Source organism: Phocoena sinus, chromosome 12 (genome assembly GCF_008692025.1).
Source record: "Phocoena sinus isolate mPhoSin1 chromosome 12, mPhoSin1.pri, whole genome shotgun sequence".
NCBI lineage: Eukaryota > Metazoa > Chordata > Mammalia > Artiodactyla > Phocoenidae > Phocoena > Phocoena sinus.
Genome location: NC_045774.1, coordinates 15,605,968 through 15,620,338, shown reverse-complemented (window position 1 = coordinate 15,620,338; position 14,371 = coordinate 15,605,968). Strand labels below are relative to the sequence as shown.

The following is a 14,371-nucleotide window of genomic DNA, read 5'->3' as shown; positions in this document are numbered from 1 at the left end:
ATTTATTTCCCTTCCCGCAGGAAGTCAAATCTATCATTTTAAAATCTGCATTTGGGAGTTTCTAAAACCAATTAACCTTTGACCTGCCATTGTTCTTAATGTTCACTGATATTTACTGTTAATGGCTGTTAGTTATCACTGATGGCAAATGATCACTAAAGGCAAGTAAAGGGTACATTTGAATGTGTTTAATGTGTTAATAATTGCTAGTGTCTCTTGAGTGGTGAACAGTCTCAATTTAATGTTTATCTATTGTTTGTAAATTTAGCTGGGAGAAGATAGCATCCTAGTTCTGAAAGTTACAATACGAAAAACACAAAAACAAAAAACCCGCCACCAGTTCTATAAAAAATGTAATGACATAAAATTTTTTTCTTAAAAGTAAGAACTTGAAAGGGGCTTTGGCTGCCATCAGGTTACCCCCTTTGGTTCCCACGGTAGGACAACCAAAGCCTGCTGAGATGTGACAGGCTACTCTGTGGTTAAATCACAGCCAGGCTCTTACTCTCCATGTCCAGTATGATTGTCACCATCTCTTACAGGATGTCTCAACTTAAGTGTATCCAGTTCATTATTAACCACATTGGCAGCCAGAAGGATGGGTGTGTGTGTGTGTGCTTCTGTGTGTGTGTGTGTGTGTGTGTGTGTGTGTGTATTCTGAAGAGTGCAAGGCATTCCTGCAAAAGAAGGGTACAACTTTTTGTATCTTCAGAGGACCAACAAATGCTGAAATAAAGTGTGGTTCTAGGTAGTCAATATGAAAAATTGATTTACCATGTTACGCATAATACTATAAATATGAAATGACTTTTGACTTCACTTTTAAAATGATACTGAATTTTAAAATAAAACTTCTGTGTATTTCATTCTAGGAAGCTCTCGTAGACTGCTACAAACCAACAGAGGTAAACAAATTACTTTTCCTAAATGCCAAGTTTGAATTGGTTTTTATTAAATCAATTTGTCTATTTTTAAAGCTAAACCATAATAAGCGGGATGATTATGTGTACACTAAGTAGCCATTATTATCCATAAGTGAAGGGTATGTGTTTGTTTTAAATTAATTAATTTTTGGCTGCGTTGGGTCTTTGTTGCTGCGTGCGGGTTTTCTCCAGTTGCAGTGAGCGGGGGCTACTCTTGGTTTCGGTGCGCAGGCTTCTCATTGTCGTGGCTTCTCTTGTTGCGGAGCACGGGCTCTAGGCACGTGGGCTTCAGTAGTTGTGGCTCACGGGCTTCAGTAGTTGTGGCACATGGGCTTCAGTAGTTGTGGCTCGTGGGCTCTAGAGCACAGGCTCAGTAGTTGTGGCGCACAGGCTTAGTTGCTCCGGGGGGATGTGGGATCTTCCCAGACCAGGGATCAAACCGTGTCCCCTGCATTGGCAGGCGGATTCTTAACCACTGCGCCACCAGGGAAGCCCTCACGGGTTTGAATAGTACTAACTTGCTTATTTGTAAACCTCAGCACGTCTGGTTCTGGAAGACTTAAAACTAATGGAATTGGGTGTGTTGCCTGCTTTTATATAAAGGCCAAACTTCAGAGGAAATTGTGAGAGGGTTTGGAATCATTTCAGTGAAAGTTTTAGATTTATAACTGGAGAATACATTCTATTAAGTGTATAGGTATGTATTTTTTTAAAGCTTAAAGCTGATTCTGTCATTCATAATTGAGCGATTGCCTTGATTGGAAGGATAAATTTTATGGTTTGTTTGGATATTTGTCAAGTGTGTAAGTATTAATGTAAAAAACAATAGATGTTAGTTTGATTAGACCAAAGCATTTAATGTATACCCTAATGACCAAAAGCTTGAACAGTGTACAAATTAAGAATTTGATCAGTTATGAATATATTGGTAAAAGAGGTACTTTCAGTTTGTTCCTGTGATAAATCAGAGAAATTAGAAGATCCATCAGATGTTTTGTAGTCTGTTTGCAATATCAAAGCAATGATGGTAGGACTTCTGTTTTTTTGAAGTGGTATAATTACAAAGTGAGAGGAAAGCATGCTTTTAAGAGTGTGTAAAATTTAAATGAGTGTGGGGTTTTAGGGTAATTTGGTTTGAGGTCAGTTACTTATTTGAGCTTTATTCTTACAATCTCCAGTTTTCCTTTATATTGATTACATTCTGTATTCATAGAGATATTTTAATTTTAATTTTTAAAATATATATTTTTAATCAATGTAATACATATTCATAATTTTGAAAGCCGAAAATACTATTAGGCTTATGAAGAAAAAGTAGGAGTGTCTTTCCCACTCCTTGGTCCCCTTCCCTAGAGGTGTATATTTTATATTTACATACTTTATTTATATATTTTTATACAACAACAATTTTGGCTGTTTCTCTGCTATTTACTCTTTTATTCCTAAATATACATTTACTACTTTTTTTTTCACTTCTTGACTTAAGAGGAAATATGATAGATCCCTCACTCTCCACACAATTCATTTTCCCTCCATCCCCTCAATAAAGTTATGTAACAGTATTAGTTTAAGTCAGTAGTCAAGGTTCATAATATTATGATTTAAACAAATTTTTTCACTGCTAAGTCAAACAGTAAAATATGACCACTGCTCCTTTCTTGTATGGTCATTTGTTTTTCCTGGAGTTGATAACTACCTTGTCATTTATTTTTGTTTAGTGCCTATTGATATTTTTTGTTAAACTCTCCAGAATCTTTGTCAAACTTGTAATATATTTTTTTGTATGCTCCAACATACAATTACTATTCCTCCATTCCAGGCTTTCTTCCTGGAGTCCCTATGCAACAATCTGGAGAAGTTATTCTCTGGGTTTACTGAGTAGCTACTGTCCTGAAAGTTCTGTTCAGATGCTTTGTTTCTTAAATCCCAGTCTTCCTCATTTTAGTTAGAGTACATCATCCAGTAGCTTTTTGAGAAAGGATGCATAAAAGGTAAATTTTTCCATCCTTGCATATATGAAAATGTATCTTGGTCAATAGTTTGGATGATGTAGAATTCTAGAATAAAATTCATTTTTAAAACTCAGTTTTAAAGGCATTATTCTACTGTTGTATTACTTCTGTTGTTAAGAAGTCTGATGCCTTTTCCATTCTCAGACCTTTGTAGGTGACCTATTCTTTTCCCTTCAGTTAACTTTTAGGATTATCTCCATATTTTGAAATTTTACAGTGATACACTCTAGTGTGGGTCCTTTTCTATTCATATGCTGGGTACTTTGTAAGCTCTTTTATTTATTTTTTAAATTAAATTTTATTGGAATATAGTTGCTTTACAATGTTGTGTTAATTTCTACTGTACAGCAAAATGAATCAGCTATACGTATACATATATCCCCTCTCTTTTGTACTTCCTTCCTGTTTAGGTCACCACAGTGCATTAAATAGAGTTCCCTGTGCAATACAATACGTTCTCATTAGTTGTCTATTTTATACATAGTATCAATAGTGTATATGTGTCAATCCCAGTTTCCCAATTCCTCCCACCCTTGTAAACTCTTTCAGTCTGAAGATTTATGCCTTTCAGTTCTTCAAAGCTTGCCTTTTATCATTTATTACTTTTCCCCTCAGTATTCTATATTTTTGGCTCTCCTGTTATTTAGATGTTTTACCTTCTGGATCGGACCTCTAGTGTCTTATCTTTTCCCTTCTGTTTTTCATTTCCTTGATCTTTTGTTCTACTTTCTGAAAGATTTCCCTGACTTTATCTTCTAGCCATTTTACTGATATTTAAAAATTTCAGCTATCTTATTTTTAATATCTAAGAACTCTTTTTTTAAATCACTGTCTACTATTTCATTTTAGTATTTCTTCTTATATTATGGATGCACTCATTTCTTTTCTTTTCCTTTGAGAATATCAGTCAAATGTTATATTTTCTTTGTTTTTGTTCTCAAGATTATTCTGCCCTCTGCATTTTCTCAGAATCACCTTTTTTTCTGTCTGTTTTTGTCTGTCTTTAGTGATTCTGGGGAGTGTACCCATGTTTGAATGTTAGGACCCAGTACACTGATTGGAATCTGTGTGAGCACAGCTTGTCCATTGGTGGGTCTCACCATGGAGTGGCCAGGTTGCAAATCAGATTTTTTTCAGTGTGTGTGGATATGGAACAGGGGGATTCCTCATACTGTCACTATCTGGACATCTTTTTTTCTGGAGTTTTTTTTTTTTTTTTTTTTTTAAGCGTTTGATCCTGTTAACTCCTATCTGAGGGTTGATCATCCGGTTTCAGCCTTTTTGGAAGTAAGGATGGGAAGGTGGCAGAAGACCTCACCATTTAATTCTTTGAGGACTAGAACTCCTTTATTTATAGTTAGTTGGGAAGTTAATGTAAGAGTTAAAACAACCAGGTATTTGGAGAGCAGTAGCAAATTGTTGTGAAGGGTTCGACAAGCTTAGTGGGACTGTAGTCAGGAAAAGTGGTGGATTATGCTGATGAATTAACACATGATGAGGGGGTGGGGGATTGCTGCTGAGAGGAGATCCGGACTGGTGGGTATAGACGTGCCATTTACTCACTTTATCATTCCCTTTTTCTTCAGTTCTTCTGGGTGGAGAAGTTCATGTTTTGGTGTTTAGGTGAGAAAGGTTGGATATGCATGAGTTCCCCTCTCCCTCAAGGTTTTGCAGTGTCTAGGGAGAAAAGTATTTACACTCATTTACAACAGTTAGATGAAGTGCAAGGTCTTGTCCTCCTGGAACAAAAGCGTTCCTCATCCGGTCTCTGTAAGGAGGCTTATGAGATGACAGGATATGGTATTTGAATGCTCTCAGAGTTCCAAAGGGAGAAAGAAGAAAAAAAGCGCTGGAATTTACGAGTGAGCCTCTCGCGTTCCTTGTTTAGCACATGGTTTCTAGGAATGGAAATGGTGTCAAATGCTGGGGAGTTTCAGTCAAGCTCATTGATCTATTAAAGAATCATTTCAGAAAAGTTTGGGTAGTTTTGCCTTTGAGCTTACGTGCATAAGAAACAGATTTTACTGGCCCCTGGATTGTGATGATAGACATAATAGCTTGTGTTTCCCCAGAGCTCTAGAGTTCAGATTGCGGGAACAAGCATTATCTTATTTAATCTCACAACCGTCACCTGAAGTAGAGAACTCGCGTACCTTGTCTAAGACCTCATAGCAGTGAGCAGAGAGGCCAGGACTCATCCCCGAGTTTCTGACACCTGATCTTGTGCTCTTTCTTTCTATCCTGCCGGTCTTCCTAAGCTGCTTGACTCGGCAAGACCTTTAGGACATTAAAGGACTTTGTCTTATCTCAGCTAAATGCCTAACAAATTAATGATGTTCCTTTTCAAGTCGTCTTCTCTGGAGGTGCTATTTTTTTGATCAAAAGAATTTTACATACAATTATTATGCCCCTTTGAAGTTAGAAATGTAAGGAAGCCATCTTTGCGGAATCAGACACGTCTATTTATAGTCTCATCGCAGAGGCTGGGGTGGGGAGTGAGGGGTGGAAAGAAGGCTGGGCTTTGAATCAAGAGTCTTACACCAGCACCGGCAGCAAACGTGTGTGACTTTAAGCAATTTTCTCAACCTCTCCGAGCCTCCATTTCCTCCTTTATAAAAATGGAGGTAATCATGACCACCTCCCTGGGTTTTAGTAAGGGCTGTTTGCAATGATAATTCTCTTAGCCGTAACAACAACAACAATGATAATAACAGCTCAGTCATTACTGAGCACATGCCAGGCACTGATCTAATCACATGTATTAACTCATTTCACCTTCGCAACGGAGCTGTGAGGTTGGCACTATGATCGTCAGCTAGAGAATGTGAGACACAGAAGGCTGCATAATTTGCGTCAGGTGACATAGTAAATAAGTGGAGAAGTCAGGGTACATAGGAAAGCAAATAACATGGAGCTTGACACATGCTAGCTGAATCTGGTTCCATATAAGGCCGTGCTACTCCATTACATATTAAATACGCAAAATGCCCAAATTCACTGATAATGATATTCGAGTTGAAGAGCAGACTTTAAAGAAGCTGCTGATTTCACAGAAGTGATATTGTTTTGGCATGCCACTTCCTGTCACAGACTGTGGCTCCATGGTTTCATCCTGTGTGGGTCCCTGGCTAATAAGAAAGGGACTCATGTGTCCCCATGTTGATTCATATTCCAAACTGTGGACCCTTGACATTTAAATCTTTCCTGACTTAGACTCTTTAGAAAACACAGCAGTATAATTGTGGTCACCACACTTAACAGATTAGTGATTAACTAGTAAGAATGGTGTTTTAATATCACCATTAATGGTGATATTAATGGTGTTTTAATATCAACTACATCAGCAAATGCCATTTCTGATGTAGTTGATATTAAAATAGAGCTGATTTAAAGGTAGAAGAAGGATGTTTCTTCTAAAGGTAGAAAAGGAGTAATTTTGTTTTGGTTATTACTTGGATTTGAAGGATCCTAGTGGACATTGTAGAAATCAGGGAGAAGGATGTCGAGGCCAGCTAGCCAGGCTAGAGAGGAGCTTTTTTTCTTATCTCTCACTCTGACTTTGCATGGTTTCCAAATCTCAGGATCACGGAGGAGCGCTTCCATTGTACTGGGATGGTGGACAGAAAAATGCATGTAGTATATGGGCTTGAGGGCATCTCTCTTACCATCTGTTAAGGGAGTTGCCAGTTCTATCTGTAGACTTCTAGAAGCCTCTTTTTATAGTTAAAGGTGGCTGTGCCATTGCTCTCTGATAAACATCAGAGTTTTCTTTCTGATTTATTTCCTTTCTGTTATATGGAGGTCGAGGTACTACCTGTCATCTTAGCGATCAAAGCCTGTAAGTTGATATGCATCAGGGGTTCGCTCAGGATGACTCAGTCTGTGAGTAGGTGGTGAAAGGCATCTTTGAATCCCAGTAGTCAGCTGGGTCATGGAAATGTCATGCCATGTGACGGTACAGAAGAAGGACGTCTAATTATTGTTTGCACATAGGAATTGACCAGAGCTTTCAAAAAGGCTGGCCTGCTCTGTTGTTCGTCCTGTGTTGGTGGTAGGAAGGCAGATTCTCCTTCTCTGCTTTGGTGTCACAGTGACTGCATCTTACTTTTCTGACAGGCTTTGGTGATAGCCATTGTCAACTCATACTACTCACATCAGTCCTCTATCCATTTAACATCTTTATTTTCCCATTTAATATCTTAACCTGTCGTTTAAAATATTGTTCAGTTGATGTGTACATGGAAGTACTCCCAGCCCCTAATCACCGAGCCGACTGCAGCAGAGGGAAAATGTAAACTGGGAGAGGCTGGGCGAGTGACTGGAGGAGGCATGGCTTGGCATTTTGCTATGTTCTCTTTATTCATTTGCTCAACAAATGTTTATTGAAATCTGTGTGCCTGTAACTAATCTAGGGACTTAGGGTAGTGAATATGTGATTGTTAAAAACAATCTCTTAGAAGGACACAGCCAACTATGGTGAGAATTTCAATGCTCAAAGAATATTACAATAGGAATAAAAGGACAGAAATGCCAGGGTGTCAGCTTATCCCATGGTTCTCTAAGTTAGGAACCAGTTGCTTAATGGAGAGTGATTTTAGGGGATCTGTACTCTGCTAGAAAAAGCAGAAGAGGCAGGCTACATGCAGGGAAATCTACCCTTTGAAAGCTGTCACCGTCAGAACCATGTTTCTGAAAAGTGAGAATTGGGAAATTACAAAGAAAGACCCAAATCAATGAGAATGATATTCTAGTGGTTGGAGCCATTGGCGATGAGAGCCTAATTACGTCTTAGCGTAATTAGACAGGTAAATAATAAAGAGTTGGGATTTATTAGCCAGAAACATGGGAAGCTTCACCTGTGGCCCAAAGGATTTTAGTCCCAGTATGTCAGTTGCTCACACACGTTCATTAGGCCTCCTCTGACCAGGGGGAAAGAGCCAGGATGTGCTGGAGCTGCCATTTGGACACATTTTGAGTCGACATCCTGTGCTCTGTCTACTTCTCACTGCCTTTCTCTTAATTCTTACTAGGTGAGCACAAGCTCTACTTTGGAGTATTTATAAATCTGATTCTGATTGTCTTTATTGAGGAAAATCAACCCTGAAATATTAGGAAAGCTTGCCAAAGACATGTAATCATGGAGCAAAACTCTGCATTTATTTCCTGGTCTTATTCAGCATTCTGCAGTGTTAGGGAATGGTCCCCAAGACAATCCTCACTTCTGACACCAATTGCAAGTTCCAAGGTCCCCAAACCATACTCACGGTTGACAATTTGCTAGAAGGACCCACAGAACTCACTTAAAGTTGTCATACTCACAGTTAAGTTTTATTACAGTGGAAGGCTACAGATTAAAATCAGCCAAGGGGGGAGAGATGTGGGACAGAAGCCAGGAAATTCAAATGCAGAGCCTCAGGCTCTTCTCTCCCAGTGGTGTCATGGACAGTGTTGATTCCCTCAGCTGTGATGTGTGTGTTATGTACAGAGTAGCCAATGAGGGAAGCTCACCTGAGCCCGGGAGTCCAGTGTTTTTATTGGGACCTGGACACGTAGACATGGTTGACTGTGGATGTAGCTAACCTCAGTCTCCAGACCCTGGGGATATAGAGCTGATACCACATGACCTGAAGTGTGTCGTCCCCCCACGCCCCGCCACCGAAATCACACTGTTAGACTCTCTTGCATGGCCCAAGGTCCCCGAGTAAACAAAGGCACTTTTATCGGGGAGGCGTTCCAAGGATTTAGAGCTTGCCACCTGGGATTCTAGGGCAAAGACCAGACCTCCTTTAGGGCAAGGTTAAATTCTTTACTACACTCTTAGAAGCAGGATGAATAATGATAATGATGATGATAACAGTAATTGCAAGAAAACAATAGGAAAGAAGAAAGAGATACCATTATAGGAAGAGCCACAGGCATCTTGCCTTTGGGGAGGCTTCCCCCCCCCTCCGACCCCCACCCCCACAAGAAATTAATGATTGTTATTTTATAAAAGACTTGGTGGAGGAGGTACAAGCTTTAAAGGCAGTGGACCTTCAAATGGTTGGCATTTTCCAGTGATTGATTGTGATTTTATGGCCTTTTCTTTTTCCATTAAATTCAGAATGAATGATCACGTTTTAAATGCTGATCAACCCTATATTAAAAGCAGCTTTACATTCTTTTGTGTTTAGACTTAAACGGACAGAAGAAAGAAATATGAGTTAAAGACAATTTGACACATGACTTTTGGATTTCTATATCTTTAGCAAGGAGTCACAATCAAAGAAGCAAGTCTCAAACAGTTTAGAAATGGAGTTCTTTCATTTAGACAAGATTTATATATTTGTAGTAAATAATATTGTTCTTCATTGATAATGGGACCCATGATGAAAGTAGTTTCTTTAGTGATTATAAAGTGGGAGACTATAATTTTGCTGAATTTACTCCATTGATAATTTACTGTGGTTGGATTACTTATGTGGCCCTTACGTTGAGGGAATTGCAAGTGTACGGATTGTGAGAAACCCATTAGTAAGTGAAGGAAGAATTAAATGCCAGTAAGGTTGAATCTGGTGAGGGCAAATGAACTGTTCTGCTGCATATAAACCGAGGTTAGAATTTGGGTACAAAATAAATTAATCTAAGAGCAGGGGTCTGAATCTCTAGAATAGATTAATGGGACTGCTCTCACCAGCAGAACAAATTAATCTTTAATAGTGGATAGTCAAGAAAGTAAATAGAATAGTGTCAGTGGTTTTAAGTTGAAGGCGGGGAAACCAGGATGCTGTTAAGACCTTCAGGAATTCATGTTGGCAGAAGTCATTATAAGCACAGCAGGCACAAACCCTCACCCAGAGCAGATTCATAAACCTCTTTTCAGATAATGAGAAACAGGATCAGTTCTGGTGTGCCCTGTCAGCAAACGAACCTCTCTAAAGATAAACCCTCTCCCTTCCCTCCAAGAAAGCAGGGGAAGTGAAGTATTTCAGTGATGAGTGATGATGGCACTTGTGGTACTGAATAACGCCAGTGGCTGCGGGGAGCAAATCCCAGCATCACACAGGGATGGGGTCGCCCCCGAAGCTGTGTTCCTCAGGGCTGATTCACTGCGTGCCCCTTTTGGCCTCCTGTGTGACCCCGATATCCAAGCCAATGAAAGTTTACAGTGTGATTTTTAAATGCTTAGCCAGTTCTTCGGGTGAGGACATTTGCCATTTGGAACAGTTTTCAGGTGTTGCCAACACGTTTGAAAAGAGGTGCGTACTACCTACCCTTCCATTGTTCTCACGTATCTAATCTTTGTTGGATCTAGAAATTCTTCTCATAGAGCCTGGTGACTCTAGTTCACAATACTGTATCGTATGTTTGAAAGCTGGTAAGAGAGTAGATCGTAGAAGTGTTCAGCGTAAGAAAAAAATTGTAACTCTTTGTGGTGATGGATGTTAACTAGACTTACCGTCATGATTATTTCGCAGTATTTACATATGTTGAATCATTGCGTCATACTCCTGAAACTCGTATAATGCTATATGTCAGTTACATCTCAATTTAAAAAAAGAGAAATTCTTCTTTCTCCACCCGATCACTACTTCCCTGATTCCCATGTCATCTGTTGGATGTCAGGCTTTTGGAAAGAAGCGTCAGGTAGCTATGGAGAACGTGCACGAGGTGACTTGATTTGCCGTCGTTTGGCAGTGAGGCTCAGGACCTGGGGCAGATGGGCCTGTGAACGTGCATTTTTAGGAAATGACTAGTGCATTGATTGGGGTGACAAAGAGGAGGCAGCACACGGGGAAGTCGCTGACTCCCATGGATCCCAGGCTTCAGAACCCTCCCTTGCTGCTTCTCCTCACCCGGTTGGTACTCCGTGTAAGGGGTGGGTGGCATTTTTCTGGCAAGTAGGTAGAGCATCCAGCATTCTGCTGGGTGCCCTTGTTTGGAGCTTGCATGACCTACACGATCACTGTGGTTGGTGGCACCATTCACCGAGCTGCGGTTTTAAGCATTTCTTTGGAAAGTCCTTTTGTCAGGAAATACTTCCAATCGAAGGGCTACCGCATAATATCCATTTGTCTTGTTTATCTTTTCCAATGACTTGAAATGCTTGAAAGAACATGAGTGCAGTTAAATCATGCACAGAACAGCGACTTGCAGTGATACCCTGGCTTCTCCTTTTCCCCCTTTCCGTTGGACCCACCTTCCTTAACGCAGAGCAGTGTCATCACTGAGTGTAACGGATGAATCACTTCGCTTTGAGCGACTAGGGAAGGGTCCCAGACGCCTGCCTATGGTGTTAATTACAAAATGCGCATCCATCTGCCGCCTCTGGCGCAGACCCCAGCAGGCAGGAGGGGGTGGCAGCTGAAAGCCATGGGACCCAGGAGGGATCCGGGACAAGAGCTCAGAGAGAGTGTGGCCACTGCGAGGCCATGCCCTGTGCCAGCGCCACACGGCCAAAACTCCAGAGCGAGGAGGGACCTTGTGTTCTCTTGATGCTGCCAGATCCCTTCAGAAGTGTACTTTGGCTTCTTTCTCTCTTAGGAGTCTCTCTGTGAATCAGGTGGCTGCATGTCATATTAAGTCAGGTTTCCAGGGTCACTGGAAATGTTTCTTTTCTTTCTGTTGCTTCTTTGATCTCTTCTGTACGTGTGTGCGCGCACACATGCCTCCCTGACCCCTCCACCCCCAGCATCCTAGGCTCCGCTCTTCTCCAAGTGCTTCTCCTTTTCCCTGACTCTCCCAGGTGGCCTAATGTTCCAGGGCTGAAAGGAGGCCCTCTAGAACCTTCCTCCATGGTAGCTGGAGCCAGTTGATACTTTGTACAATTCCACCCTCCCCCAATGATATACGAAGATTCTTGGGTTGCCTCTCTCTGCTACTTCACTTTAATGCCTCAGCTGTATGAATTAATTGCTTCACACACACATTTCTTTACTTTGCAAACCTTTGCTGAGCACCTCCTGTGTATTAAGCTCCACGCTAGGAAAACAAAGAGGAGTTGGAGCCTTGCAACCAAGTAGGAGTGACACGTGTGCTCATGAATTAGCTTGCATGCTTTTTAACTATATAAATGATACTTTGCAAGTTTTCTCAGCCTGCTTATTGTGCCCAACGTGAGATTTGTGAGATTTGTCCATGTTGATACAGGAGGCTCTAGTTTATTCATTTTTATTGCATTCCTGTACAGTAACATTTTAAAAAGTGTGTATAGTCATCTTTATTATTAATTCATGAATACATTAGAAACCGACATGGATCTCTTTAGTAAGACATCTAGATTCTCATGGGCATCTGCTTTCCACTCCTTAGAAAATCCTCTGTTTATTTGAGAATGGTAAAAAAAGGCCAATATCTTAGTGTCATTATGACAAGTCTTCACCTCATAGGAAACCTGAAAGGGTCGCCGGGCCTCCCAGGTCCTGCGACTATACTGTCTTAGGAGACCTGCCCACACTCAAGTGTCTTCTGGAATTCCTTATAAATTTCAGTGGGCGGGCTTCCCTGGTGGCGCAGTGGTTGAGAGTCCGCCTGCCGATGCAGGGGACGCGGGTTCGTGCCCCAGTCCCGGAGGATCCCACATGCCGCGGAACGGCTGGGCCCATGAGCCATGGCCGCTGAGCCTGCGCGTCCGGAGCCTGTGCTCCGCAGAGGGAGAGGCCACAACAGTGAGAGGCCCGCGTACCGCAAAAAAAAAAAAAAAAAAAAATTTCAGCGGGCTCCTGGGCAACAGAACATTCTATTACTCTGCTGGCTTTTAAGGTGCAGTTCCAGGGTTAAATAATTGTGCCCAAACTTAACATTTTCAAACTGTCCAGGCTTATCTTCCAAAAGTAGTGTATTACTCACTTTACCAACTCTCCTTGCCAAGTAAAGGACCCCAAAGAATTAAGTGTTAACTGCAAAGAAGTTAGGCGAGGCTTCTCTTCTCTCCCCAAATCAAGTTTTTTGGAATCCCAAGAGAACGCAAGTACTGCAAATGCAGGGCAATGGTCTTTCCCGAAAAAAGCAATAACATTCTTATGTATTAATATACTATAATACACTTATCGTCTCTTCTGCTGATACTCACTTAGGCTGTCTTTGTTCACAGACAACATGATTGTGTATGTAGAAGATCCAATAGAGTGTACAGAAAAGTTACTAGAACTAATAAGTGAGTTCAGCAAGCTTGCAGGATACAAGATAAATATTTAAAAATCGATTGTATTTCTAGATACTAGCAGCAAACAATGTAAAATTGAAATAAATGCATACCAGTCACAATAACATAAATATGAAATATTGAATACTTAGGAATGAATCTGACAGGAGATGTGTAATATTTGTACACTGAAAACCACAAAATGTTGCTTAAACCAGACTTAGATGGGTGTAGAGATATACCATTTTCATGGGTGAGAAGATTCATTATTGTTAAGATGTCCGTTCTCTCCAAATTGATCTATAGATTTAATGCAGTCTCAGTGAGAACCCAGCAGGTTTTTATTGGTAGGCATTTACAAGCTAAATAACTCTAAAATTATTAAGGAAATTTAAGGGACCTAGAATAGTTTTGAAAAAGATTAATAAATTTGGCTGATTAACATTACCTGATTTTAGGACTTCTTATAAAAATCTATACTTATCAAGACGGTGGTATTGGTGTAAGGACAGACACATAAATAGATCAATGACCCAGCCATTCCACTCCTAGGTATTTACCCAAAATAAATGGAAGCATATTTCATACAAAGACTTGTACGTGATGTTTTAGCAACTTTATCTGTAATAGCCCCAAACTGGGAATAACTCAAATTTCCATCCACAGGTGAATGGGTAAACAAGTTGTGATACGTCTCTAAAGTGGCATGCCACTTGGCAGTACAAAAGAAATGAACTATTAACACATGCAACAGTATCACTGAACCTCAAAATAATTATGCTGAGCTAAAGAAGCCAGACTAAAAAGTATATAGTGTTACAATTCTGTTTATAGAAAACTCGGGAAAAATGCAAACTAATCTATAGTGACAGAAAAAAGATCAGTGTTTTCCTGGGGTAGGAGGAATAGGGAGAGGAGGGAGGGATTGCCAAGGGAAATGAAGAAACTGCTGGAGGTATTGGATGGGTCCATTATGTTCACTGTACAGATGGTATGCTCATAGTAATTTTATACTTTAAATATGTCTAATTTATGGCATAACAATTACATTTTAATAAAGCTGTTTACAGAAAAGTCCCTGGAATCCTTTTAGTGTTGAGAGCTTCTATCCCAACCATTCTACCGAAACTTCTCTCCTCCAGGACACAGTGGCCCCTTTCTTGCCTCATCCAATAGCTCTGTCTTTGACTGATTCAGCCTCTCATCAGCAATTCCTTCTGTTGGCTTTAACCGCACACTTTCTTCACAATATTGTAAATCAACTATACTTCAGTTAAAAACATTTTTTAAACATTTTAAAAATAAACTAAAAC

The 14,371-nt window shown here is 40.3% G+C and overlaps 1 protein-coding gene across 1 annotated transcript in view; it reads left to right on the top strand.

Moving 5' to 3' along the window:
* Positions 1–14,371, top strand: part of PPP1R14C (protein phosphatase 1 regulatory inhibitor subunit 14C) — an 86,418-nt gene that overhangs the window by 66,144 nt on the left and 5,903 nt on the right. Inside the window, exon 3 of the mRNA XM_032651272.1 lies at positions 873–905. Within this exon, the coding sequence (XP_032507163.1) occupies positions 873–905 (33 nt within the window). The remainder of the gene's footprint in view (positions 1–872; positions 906–14,371) is intronic.